Below are 12,796 nucleotides of genomic sequence, written 5' to 3'. Positions count from 1 at the left end.
GGTGCTTCATAGAAGTACGATAAGGATTACAGGATGTTGCAGAAAGCATCCACTGATGCATCACACTTAATTGCTGTTCCTGTTCTGAAGAATACAAAGTGGTTTTTATACATCTTCAGGTCCTGCTGTTCCTTTATTTTAGTGCAGACTGAAGCTCTGGCTGTGTATGGGGAATCATAGAATCATTAAGGTTGGAAAAGACCTCCAGGATTACCTGGTCCAACCATCCCCCTACCACCACTATCACCCACTAAACCATGTCCCCATGCACCACATCCAACCTTTCCTTGAATACCCCCAGGGACGGTGACCCCACCACTTCCCTGGGCAACCCGTTCCAATGGCTGACTGCTCTTTCTGAGAAGAAATGTCTCCTAATTTCCAACCCGAACCTCCTCTGATGCAACTTGAAGCCATTCCCTCTAGTCCTATGACTAGTTGCCTGTGAGAAGAGGCGGACCCCCAGCCCCCCGTAACTTCCTTTCAGGCAGCTGTAGAGAGCAATAAGGTCTCCCCTGAGCCTCCTCTTCTCCAGACTAAACAACCCCAGTTCCCTCAGCCGCTCCTCACAGGACTTGTGCTCCAGGCCCTTCACCAGCTTCGTAGCCCGTCTCTGCACAAGTTCCAGGGCCTCGGTGCAAGACTGGAAGATAAGGAAGACTTGGGAAGGGTCAATTTCCAGCGACTTGGCTGCTGAAGAGAACATGAGACAAATGGGAGACGATGCCTTTGAACTACAGCAGGAGGGTGGGCATTTGCTGACCTAAGAGAACCCGTTCCCATTCCTGGCCCGGGGCCCGGCCTTCCCCCGCCGCAGCGGGCAGCGCCCTTCGGCCCCACTGCCCCCGGCCCCGCCGCCTCCTCCGGCGGCCTCCCAGTGCCCGTGTGCGGCGGGGCCGCGCCGTGCTGCGCCCGAGCCGTGCCCGAACCGTGCCGCGCTGGGCGGCGCGGCCCCGCACATGCTCACTGGGCGCCGAGGCAGGGCCGGAGGCAGGGCTTGCTGCGAGCCGCCGCTCCTGCGCTCCGCCCCGCGCCGCGCCGCGCCGCCGGCCCGCATCGGGAGGCCCCGCTCGGCTCGGCCCGGCTCTGCCCGGCTCGGCTCGGCTCGGCTCGGCGGTGAGCGCTGGGCCCCGTCAGCACCTCGGCCAGCGCCGGGCCGCTGCGGCGGGGCCGGGCCGGGCCGGGAGGCGGCGGCTGGGGAGGCTCCGGAGGGCGAGGGAGCGGGGAGGGGGCGGCGGGACCCCGCCGGCTGGGGCCGGGGACGTGCCGGTGCCTGCGGCCGGTGCGGGGAGAGGGGCTGGCTTCCTCCGGGGAGCGGCTGGGCAGGGGAACGCGGCTGGAGCTGAGGGGTCCCCCAGGTGCCCCCGGCCTAAGGAAGGGGCCTGGGGAATGCCCGTGGAAAAGGCGTGGAAGGAGCCCGGGGGTGGTGGTCGGGGGCTGGTGGGGCACCGGCCCTTGGGGCATCACCAGGTGGGACTGGGTGCAGTGGGGCAATGCCCAGGGCTCCGGGCTGTGCCCAGAAGCCGTCCTTGCAGATCCCATTTAGTGCTGATGCCGCATCTAGAGTCCATGGAAAGTAGTCCTCTATGGGTAATTTCATCCATGAAATTAAATTTGCAACCCTTTCTCGTAACTGGCGTTGAAATTGTTGCTGTTTGATGTGTGCAGAGGTCAAGAGGCCTCTCAGTTCTCTACCTTGTTAAAGGCTGGTTGGCCACCTTTAACCGTGTTTAATGGAGTTGATAGATGGTACTTCTGGTGAGGAATTCTCTTCCACATTTTGGAGGATTTTGAGTCAGGCAGCCTTTGAAGGTCATCACATCACATTTATGTCTTCAATACACTGGACTCACACTTAAATCAGTTCCTCGCTGTGAATCTCCTAACTTTGTGAAGCACCTTGACGCTCACAAAATTACCTAAAGTGGTTTCGTATCAGATTTACACCTCAACCCACTCTCCTATGTCAAACTGGATTTCTAAAAGGAAACATTTGTTTTCTTTTTGTACATATATGTTCCCATTTGCTGTTTAACCTACTAGGTTAACGCTACTAACATAAACCTCTTTCTTTTTCTTTGCCGTAGACTGAAGGTTTCTTTGAAGCTTAACCTTCAAGATGAAGTTCTTACTAGCAGTTTTCTTTTTGGTCTCGTTCTCCTTATGGATGGAAGAAGTCTATTCCAAAGAGAAGTCTTCAAAGAAAGGAAAGGGGAAAAAGAAGCAATACCTTTGCCCATCGTATGTTCTGTGTTTCTTTTATATTCTTGCATGATTGTATGATCCTGCCATATTTTTAACACCGGAAATTGCATGGGAATTGAAGTGGAAGGTGGTGCTTTCCATTAAGAGAGGGATTTTGAGGAGTGGAAGTGGGAAGAAGAGGGCTTGACCAGTGACATAGCTAAGTTCTGTCAAACAGTCTGTTTCTTCTGCAACAGGTCCTTTGTTTTAATGTAAAGAGAAATCTAAGCAATAGTAAACAGATTCTTAACAATGAACAAAAATGTTTGGGGGGATTCCAATGCAGTATCTTGCTATCTATGAGCACAGAGTAATGTATTTCTGTAATGTTATGCTGTCTAATATCGTGTTGCAAGTATACTATCTTACTGAAATTCAGTTTCTGTTTAGCTTAGCTCTGTAAAAGAGAGATTGCCCTACTCACATCCTTATTACATGCTGAATAGAACCAATGTCTTAGCATCTTCCGTCAGTGATTTACAGTACTGTATTTTTTCTGGAGGTGGATAGATTATTGCTATAAAAATGCCCTTATGGAGCAATCTCTCTATAAAAATACAGAAACTAAAACTAATCACTAACTGGTGGTTGCCCAGCTGATTAGAGACCACGTTCAGGACACCTGTAATTACTTCACACTAAAAAGAGTTTCTCTTTCTGACACTTACCACATTTTCTGTTGATCCATAGGACAATGCAAAAGTTTTATTTGGAGGGCCTTTTTTGTCATTTTCGTGGCCATCCTTGGTCATCATTTTAGTGTTATGGTGTAAATATCTGAAGCAAAGATGGATGGAATATAATGAGTTACCAATAGATGTAGAAAAACACTGTGCCTTAAATGATGAAGTGGCTCAGACAGGTTTACAACACATTTCTTCTGAGACCATAAAAGAGGAAGACTGGAAGTTGAGACTGGCTACCTAACATTTAAAAGACTTTTTGCAAGTAAAAGAAAAAAGTAAATGGAATAACCAGAATGAAGCACTGTTTGAATGATACTTTTAAAGGTCCCACTCTTTTTAAGTATCAACAGTGATGTTTATTTGTAACACTGAATTTTTAGAAAGTTTCTATATGCAGTGAGTGTTCTCATTCTTTATTATATTGGCCCTAAAAAATGAGATATGTCTTTGGATTTGAAAACATTAAGATACAAGTCTCTAATGTGATCATGACTCATTTGAAATGACCCATATCCATTCTGTCTCCTTTGTGTAGTTACATTGAGCTCTGTATGGAGCTTTCACTGTGAGCTACCATAAGGACTAATGGCAAGGAGAGAAATGCCGTGGTTCCAAGACAGGCGTGAGCACTGAAGTCCTTAGAAAGGAAGTTCCACAGCTGGGAGCTGAGAGTCCAGATCTGCCATGCATTTTACCTGTTTGGGACTTCATCTTAATTAGAGTTCAGAACATAGATGGCATTTTATCTTGAGAAGTGTTGTTTTGTGTTGTTTTTTTTTCTTCAACACAGTATTTCCTGGTACTCTGTTCTTCTCGATACCAGTTAATTTTACAAGCTATAAATATGACATCATTTGTCACCACCATACTTGGTGAATAAGTGCTGTAATTTTCTAGGTGAGGTTTTTACATTCCAGCCAGTGGAAGCTTTCTGTGAAAATCCTAGCATGATCCCATGTTTGTCTGACAAACTGCGTGTGCCGTGCTGCTAGTTAGAATTAATTGCCATAGCACTGAGCTCTATCATTTTCTGAATAGCGAACAAGTTGTCGGTGTCTCACTTGGCTGAAGTTCACAGCTTGAGACAGTCACTTGTGGTAGTCGAGCTGCAGGATCACTGGGCTTGTGGCTGGCAGCTAGACAGCCTCTGAGGTGAACAAGCAATCAGAGTGAGCTCTGTCGTGCTCGCATAACTTGGGCTGTTGGGGACAAACTTTCAACCATTGACATGTTTTTTATAGCCTTGCACAAAACTTCTGTAGTTAATGACACGGTACATTGTAAAAGAGGAAGCTACTCTTAATGTTTTCTTTCCTGTGCAAAAAAAATGGAAAAAAAAATCTTTCTTCAAAAAAAAAAATCTTTCTTTAGAAACAAACCAAAATGTAATGCAGTGGAGTGGGAGTTAAGTGACAATGTGAAGGTTGATCAAAATTAATCTCAGAGAAAGTGGTTGAATGAAAAATTCACTTGTAAAGCACAAAGGAATTCTTTTGAAAGAAAGCATTTTATCTTTTTCAAGAAGGTTTATAGGATTTTGCATCATTTATTGAGTGGTACAAATTCCTAATGAAAACATACATAAATTAAAACCTTAATCTACCTTTGATTCTCATTGGTTACTAGTGCCATACAGCTTAAAGCTTTATTGTAAAATATATTGCCACTTGTTTCTTTACAACATCTGAAAAGTTAAATTCTACCTCCGCAAGAAAATAAAAACCACTAGTAATTATGTAAAGAACAAACTTTACAAATTTTATAATGGCATTCAAATGTATGCAAATAATTTCCTAGGAAAGATTTATGCTGAGCCTAATAATACTGCTTAGGTTCTTTAGTTTGACATTCAGAAATGGATGGTGTTAGGACTGGTTTGGCTTTTGGACTTTAGCATGAATTTGTATGAAGAATGAGCACACCTGAATTTTTATGCATATCAAGCACAGAAGCTTTTAGTTAAGTATACCCCTCTGGCATGAAATTAACTATAACAGAAAAAGCTGAAACCAAACTGATTAAAAACCCCATAAAAAGTTCATTATTGTCTCATAAACAGATATTTGCTTCCTTCAATTAGGAAAATTCTGTCTTGTATCTGGCAGCAAAAACTCTTACTTGTGATTATTCATAATGCTTCTCTGTGTATTGTGTGACAGTGGCTTGATAGGCCATCTGATTTTCATTTATTTCTGAAACTGTTTCTCCCAGCTTTTTTTATTGAGGGGTTCCAAGAAGCTGATGCTTAATCACTTGTTCTTATCTTGATTTAAGGCTTCCTCAGACAGATGTAAAATTTCGCATCTTAAATTTAGATCATTTTCTTTCTTACCTCAGGCTTTCCTAGTGAAACAGAGAGTAGTTGTGTCTTATTCCTGAATGTTTGTTGATTAACAAACAAATTGATACATTGGACCTATAAGCCCACAATAGGGAGTTTTACAGCATAAGTCTGGGAAGCTGGTTGCCACAGATGCATAGTGCAATAAAATATGAAGCTTTAATGTAACAAAACTCTTGCCTTTTATCTCCATGGAAAACATAAAAAAAAAAAAAGAAAGTGAACAAGAAAGAGACAGGTCTATCTCTTCAAGAAAATCCTTTAAGATTTTTGTGGGTTACAGTATTCTCTTTACAAAGCTTATTTTGAAATTCACTATACTGAATACAGATGACCTTGATGGATTTAGTCACGATCTGTTTGTTGGTTTTAGACTATCCATCAGCCATATTACCACTGTTATTTACTGTTTGGAGGTCACTCCATGTTGTTATGCTTCTGCAGTGATCTACCAGTCCCAGGGGAACAGAAAATGTGAGCAGTGAAGTGACATTGCAGGTTCTGGTGGTAGTGTTTGAAGTTTAAGACCTGGAAAATATGGAATGGGTAATTGTTTCTAAGTACTACAGCTCTTTATCAGAGTGTGTCACATAGGTTAAGCACAAGAGTGACTGCTTCACATGTTTCTTGTTAACGTGAATTAAGCCTATTTGAAAGTTTCAGGCAGTTTGAACAGATAAAAATGAGCATTGTGTTTAAACAGTTGCCCCAGGCCCAGCCAGCTTTTTGAATAGGTACATATTATTTGCCTTCCAGTACTGGTGTTATTTTGCAAAAGTTGCCAGATGGCAGAGGAAGTTTAAGAAGCTACTCCATTTTAGTCATGGTGAGTGCTGACGTTGAGGATAAAATACACAGACAGACATGTTTGGGATGGAAGATGTGGTCAAAACAGATTTTGTCTAATGCTATTACTTTTCCCTAGCGTAACTTCCTCATAATTCCTCATAATACCTGTTTCTGGTAAACATGTTGGACACGCAGCTGTGACTTTTTCTAAGAGCACTGCTGAAAGAATGTTTTTCCTTTTGTTATGTCATAATAAATACTTCAGTTATTTTACAGTGTTCCAGCTGCTGCTGTTATCCCACGGTCCTTGGCAACCAAGAAAATCTCTCCTGAAAGCCACTTGCAAGATCTCTAGACAAATTAAATTATAAGGAAAGGCAAGTTTGCTATGACTGTTAGAGAAAGCAAAGAGATGTGTGTGTCAAATAGCAGCTAACAAAATCAGTTACAACTGTGCTCACAATCCCAACTATCCCTGTTAATTACAGTTTTAGTATGACTCGGCTGTTCACCTGCACACTGTTAGTTGCTAATGATCCCACAGGGAGTCTAATGCTGAGAGTATGGCACTGATCACTGAATCCTGTTCCTTTCTCTTGATCTCAAGACTGCTTTTAAATAGCATCCCTCCCCACCGGTGTGCATTTTCCCACATGGAGATTTGTATACACGTAGATGATTAAATAAATACTGTATGATATCTACGGAGACTTTTTTTACCCACAGAGAAGGAGCACAAATCGTGTTTTGGCTTGTGTTCAATAAAGCATATCAGCTACTTCAGAAACTGTGAAATGGCCCTCGAAGCCCTCCAGAAAACATGGCTTGTGCCATCTGCCAGGGCAGAAGTTTAGAAAGGTCACAAATGCCAAGGTTCAATAAACAGCTTATTTTTAAAAATAACAACAAAAGACAGTGGAACTGGAGAAAAAGCCTTTGATGTGTTCAAAGCATAGAATTGTATGAAATCTCTCCTATACATTTCTCTTGCTTAACTGCTGGCTTCTGCCAAGCTTTTCCCATAAAGACTAAAGTCTTATATCTTGGATCCTCTCCACCTTCCTGTGGACAAGGACTGTTTTTCTCCCCACATGTCTGGTTATACATGGCCTCTCTGTCTGTAGTATGTGATCATCCCCCAAATGTAAACGGTGGGAAAGTGGAATTGACTCTGGTGTCATTCCCGTCTTGTAGAAGACATTGTTGATGGTTTGCGAAGATCTTCACTTGTAGATGTGACGGTAGGGTTGATACACTTTGTGGGGGAAGATGGAATAAAGTTGAAACAACAGCCTGAATTTAGTTGTGGAGGCAGTTGTATTTCAAAGTCATTCTGAAGATAAAGACATTGCAGAGCTCAGGTCTGGTTCCTGTAAAAATTCTTTTGCCCCATAGCGACAGCAATTGGTCAGTGGTTTATTTATTCCATAGTATGTAACTCTCATGGAAAGCCATGATCTCAGACAGACAGGGCCACATTCCAGGAGGTCTGGGAATTTGTATTCAGAGTGGATAAGCATGCTGGGGAGTAAAAGATAAAGCTGTATAAGCAAAACTTAAGTTATCGTGTAAAACAGTAATTAACTATGGTAAGTTGGTTCTCTTTCAGTAATTCTTCCTCTCAAGTGAGCAGTGTTTACTCCATTCTGAACACTGTAGTGATGAGACAATACAACTGTGCAGAAGAGTTACAGACTTGAGCACTCTAATTCATGTATAGCCTTCAGACTGAGAAGAAATGTGGATCAGCAGGTTAAATTCCATCCCCGGAACCTAAGTGCGAGGAAAAGCATAAGACTACATTTTGTTCCCAGCGCCACCAAATGGGTCTTTGAAAGAAAAATTCCTAAAATGTCTCTCCATTTATGCTTTCTAACCAAGATGGTGCTCTTATCGAGATCTATGTCTTGTTCGTCTCAGTGTTTATTTAGAAAAGAGATAGGGACATGGGGACCGAGGTGGACAAATGTCTGTAGTTCTGCTTAAACATCTGGATGCTGATCATATTTCATGCATGCTTGTGATGCCAGAGCACAGCAGAACGGCATTTCTGCGCAAAGGTCACTTGGGTGGTGACTTCAGTAGGACACAGAGGTCCCTAAGCAGGAAGCAAACAAGCATCATTAGCTTGTCGTGAGCAGTTCGAGTCGGGCTGGATGAAGTACTGTACTAACCTGGTTCTGTGGGTTTTGGGGCTGTAGCCTCTGGTGTGCAGTTGAATCATCTTGCTTTCTCAACCTTACAGAAAAACAACAAGGCACTTCAGAATGCCATTTAAACACTCCTCAACGTGTCCAATCCTAGAAATGTTGAATGTGAAACCAAAGCTGAACTTAGAGGGTTCTGATAGTCAAGGACTGAAGTAGTGGCCCTAGCTGAACTATTCACACCACCCAGCTTCAGGAATCTTGCTGACATGCCCATTGGGACCTATTCTCTTTGGGCTTTCTACCATAGCAGATGAAAGAGGAGTTATTTTATTCAGTCTGCCCCAGCAGGGTTTATGTTTTGTATTGCACTGTGAAGGAACCTTTCTCTTTGTTCACCGTACAGGATTACTTCTAAATTCAGGGACTGAAGCTACATACCTAAATTTAAGTGTTTAGCTGTCAACTGCATTTTGTGAGCATGCATAAAAAGTTATTGAGATTTCTGTAGTTTTAATGTAATTTGAATGACATGGCTTTGCATTGGAGGTATCATAATTATTCTCCCTAGTAATATCAGGTGCTACAATATCAATTTCAGGTGCTACAGTTTGAAAATGTGGCTGTTAAGCATGCTTGAGATCATAGAGATCGCTCAGAGGAATTATATAGTATCTCTTTGATTTGTATTAACCTGTTTTTGTGCTTTGAGTTACTGCACTCAGAAAATCAAATGCCTGCAAATCAGAACACTGATAGGTTGTATCAAGGAAGTAGTACATGCAGTGTATGGCAAGATGACAGGTACTGTGTTTCCCAAAACTTATTCTTATCATTCCCTGATATCTACTGTCATGTTATGTGACTAAAATGTCAGTTTCCATCACATAAATTAGATAAACTGTACTAAAATCTGTTGTTCCGGCATTACGTAGGACATTTTGCTGGAGATAACAGTGTGAGTTGGAATATATATTTTTATCTGTCAGACAGTAATCTATTCAAAGGCAAAGCTTGACGCTAGGTTATCCAAGCTGTGAGCTCTAAGTAAATGCTGACAATAGAAAAAGCATGCAGCATGATTGTTTGGATTGCAGTGTATTATAAGATGGGATGTGAATTAGCTTGCCTCTGATATGTGCCTATTTTTTCCCTGATTGCCATGCCATAAGTAAAAAATATATTAATGTTCTTTTCTAAAATGAGAGATTCTTCAGCATAATGGGATCTTAAGAACAGGGATCAGGGCAATAGGTGAATTAAAACAACAGCAGTGAAGGTTCCCATCCCCATTTGTGTAGAATAAATGTTGTTGATATTCCTTTTTCCAGCCATCTTCCTGTGGCACTGTCTGCGATAAGGACTCCTTGTAACTTCAGTGAGCTCTGGGAGACTAGATGTCATAACCCAACAGAGAGAGACATAGTGTCTTCTGACACATTTGCTTGACACAAGTGTAAAGAAGTTATTATATCAGTTTCAACCAAGAGTATGCCTCTTGTTTGCATGCATATCTACTTACCAAAACTTCTCGATTTTGATTAAGGAATTATGAAGATAATTATCTATTGACATCAATTTAAAATGTTAATCATGTTCTCCAAGAGCTGCAATAAAATGTGTGCGGCTGCAGTGGAAGAAAGACGAGATGGACACCTCCCTGTGTATCTCATGCAATGCAGTACTTAAAGTCATTCTTTTATTTGTCCGTGATACCAGAAGTAGACTGGAGAGAGGCCAGTCATATCCCACTGAGATGTCGTGCTGACAGACTAAGTGTATTTTGTTTTCTTTCTGGCTTTAGAGAGCAGTGTTCATAAAGTGAGAACACTGATTGCTTTCTCCTTTCTTGCAGAAAAGGAGAAGACATTGTGCTTTGCTTTATTTAATTACCCACCCCCCCAAATAAAAAAAAAAAAAAAAAGTGTGGTTTAGGCAAAATTTTGATAAGACAATTTCTAGCTTTACTATTACTTTCTTTTAAATTCCTTTTATAACAACTGTGAGACTTCAGTTGCATTACCCTTCACTTGTTATGTACTGTGTCTTGACTAGAACTGATAAATTACTTTGAAAAATGTTGCTACATTGTGACATTTCCATTTCCTAATGCTTTCCAGCAGCTACACATGCATTCCTTGCAGGTTGAAGTAAATGTATTAAAATTACTACATGTGCTGTAACTAGTGGAAATTTAAGGGGAACCTTTGGCTCGTTATCAGCTTCTCATATGAAAATTCTAGGTCAGATAAGGAAAGGTGGTAAGTAACTTTTCAGTTGGCGTGAGTGGTGGTGTGTGGGAATCAGCCTTTAGAAAACTGAAGTACTGCATCTCTTGGGAAGGAAGGTCTGAGCTCAAATTCTTTTTCTCTAGTGTAGCCTACACATCAATTCAAAGCTCACTGTTCCAGAATGGCCAGTTAGGCAGGGGTGGTAGTGGCTTTAGATGAGTATCTCCATGGCTTGAATCATCTCAGCCAGTTACTCCGTGCGCCCAGCCCACCCTGTTCAGTGTTTAGTTATGCTGCTAATCTATCACTCTGAAAGTGGCATAATGTCTGAGCTTAGCAGAAGCTATGCATATGATTTATTGATTTCCAAGTGAAATTTTGATCAGCAGGGCTCTCTGAAGGAAATCCAGTCCTTGTGAAGATGTTTAGTAGCCCGAGTGCTACTCAGTGATGGTAGTTCAATGACAGCATACTGTGAAGGACTGCAGTGAAAATATACCCTGTACTCAGCAAAGCCTTTTTCCATTCCACCACTTAGTTCAAAGTCACTGTTAAAAAACTAGTGATTACTGACTCCGGGCTTCTCCTAGCTCAAAGTAGCCAATGCTGTTGTGCTTCACTTGGTTCCTAAAGTGAGGAAAAATGTGTGCACATGTCACAACTTCAAAACACTACCCAAGCACTTGCAGTAAATGTGATCATGATGATCATAACCAGAAAGCAGTGCTGCCACGTTTCTTCCTCACATCACTGGCTTCCCCCACTGCAGTAAATGTCCATTGTGTGACCTCTGAGCGAACAACCTGAGCACACATTTGTATTAACATCCTTCTGCAGTGCAACACAGACCTCACAAAATTACAGCTTTATTCCTTTTACTTAAAGAGACAAATAAACCTGTCAGAATGTCAGCTATGTTTGGCTTTCTATTGCTGTTTAATGCTCATTTTTTTAAATTTTTTTTTTTGGATTTGTTTGCAAATACATTCTGCAAGCATCTGTGTTTAATTTTTGTGTCCATGTTGTCCCACGTGGTTCAGATCATCACTATTTAATGACTATTACCATTATTACTATTTAATGAACTTCTTTGAACAATCCATAAGAGAAATATAAAACAAATTGGGTTTTAAGTTTGTTCATTAGTTGTTGTTTGGTTTTGTTTTGACACTGCAAACTGAAAACAAACCTCAAAGTGTCAGAAGTAAATCAGCTCTTTTATGTACTTAATGCTTCAAATCTGAGTCAAATATAAAAAGCCTAGGAAAATTATTGGAAGGTGAATTTATCAATTATTTATCAATTATTTATCAATTATTTATCAAATAATTTATCAATTATTTGAAGAAATTTGAAACCCTCTTGGTATTTAATTTCTCTAATACTAAATTAGCAGAGTTTTATTGTACACAGTAAGGACATGCTAGTGGAAGTTAAGATATGTTGCAAAAAGGAAAAAGTTCCTTGTTTTAGTGTTTTAGTAATTATTTTTTTTCCAGTAGTCAATAAGAATGATGCTGAACAGAAGCTACTGGAAATAGATATCTTAAAGTCAGGAGGCTTTTTATAAAAAAAAATATAAAATAAAAATGGCCAAAAGCCTTTTGGAGAGTTAATATTATCTTCAATAAATGTTTGAATAATGCAGAAGTCCCAAAGGACATGAAGGAAAGTGAAGGATGAGATGAAAACTAGCAGTGAGCCAAAACGCTATAAAGAATCACCCATAGATCTGTCAAGCTGACATTGATATGAGATATGAGAAACAATAATGCAAAAAAGAATTAAGCAGGGTGAGCAGGGTAGTAGAGACAACAACAGCTGCTACTAGTTAAGGGAAATATTTAGAAAATTAACTGGATCATTTTTTTAAAATAAATTTGTACATTTGCTTGCCAGAGGCAATAGTGTTGATGTATATGACATGCCTCTGTAGGGTGTTTGTCTTATTTGTACATGGCATCCTGATTATTAAATTATAAAGACAAAGGGTTAGCAGAGTAGTCAGAAAATGGAGGGAAAGGTGAATATGAGACAAGGTTCAAAACTGGAAATCATCACTGAACAGGTTCTACAGACAGCATAGAAATTCATTTACAGGACGTCACCAGCCTGCCAGGTGCTTAAAGTGCGTAGGGTGGGGACCGTGCACCCTTTCTCTTGCTTTTTATTCCTCTCACTTGCATGTTACTCTTGTAGCCACATTCACCTGTCACAGGTTCTTTTTGATTTTCGTGATGGCTTTAATTTAACACCCAAGACAATGACAGCAAGGTAAATGGAGATATTTTAAAGTGCCCTGAAAAAACAGAGTGCAAGGCCTCTTCTTCCATAACAAACCTCCAATTAGTACTTACC

At 41.1% G+C, this 12,796-nt stretch overlaps 1 protein-coding gene across 3 annotated transcripts in view; it reads left to right on the top strand.

The window, feature by feature from the left end:
• Positions 1 to 1,003: 1,003 nt before the first annotated feature.
• Positions 1,004 to 12,796, top strand: part of GLRB (glycine receptor beta) — a 49,788-nt gene continuing 37,995 nt past the window's right edge. Inside the window, exons 1-2 of one of the 3 annotated variants that reach the window (XM_040556015.1) lie at positions 1,004 to 1,116; positions 2,088 to 2,241. In XM_040556015.1, coding sequence (XP_040411949.1) covers positions 2,120 to 2,241 — 122 coding nt within the window. In that variant the 5' untranslated portion in view covers positions 1,004 to 1,116; positions 2,088 to 2,119. Of the gene's footprint in view, positions 1,117 to 1,564; positions 1,591 to 2,087; positions 2,242 to 12,796 lie in introns of those variants that run through there. The other 2 variants (XM_040556013.1, XM_040556014.1) reach the window with 2 other exon arrangements.

The sequence above is a fragment of the Cygnus olor genome, chromosome 4 (genome assembly GCF_009769625.2).
Source record: "Cygnus olor isolate bCygOlo1 chromosome 4, bCygOlo1.pri.v2, whole genome shotgun sequence".
Classification (NCBI taxonomy): domain Eukaryota; kingdom Metazoa; phylum Chordata; class Aves; order Anseriformes; family Anatidae; genus Cygnus; species Cygnus olor.
The sequence above is the reverse complement of the archived record's forward strand: the minus strand, read 5'-3'. Positions and strand labels throughout refer to the sequence as shown.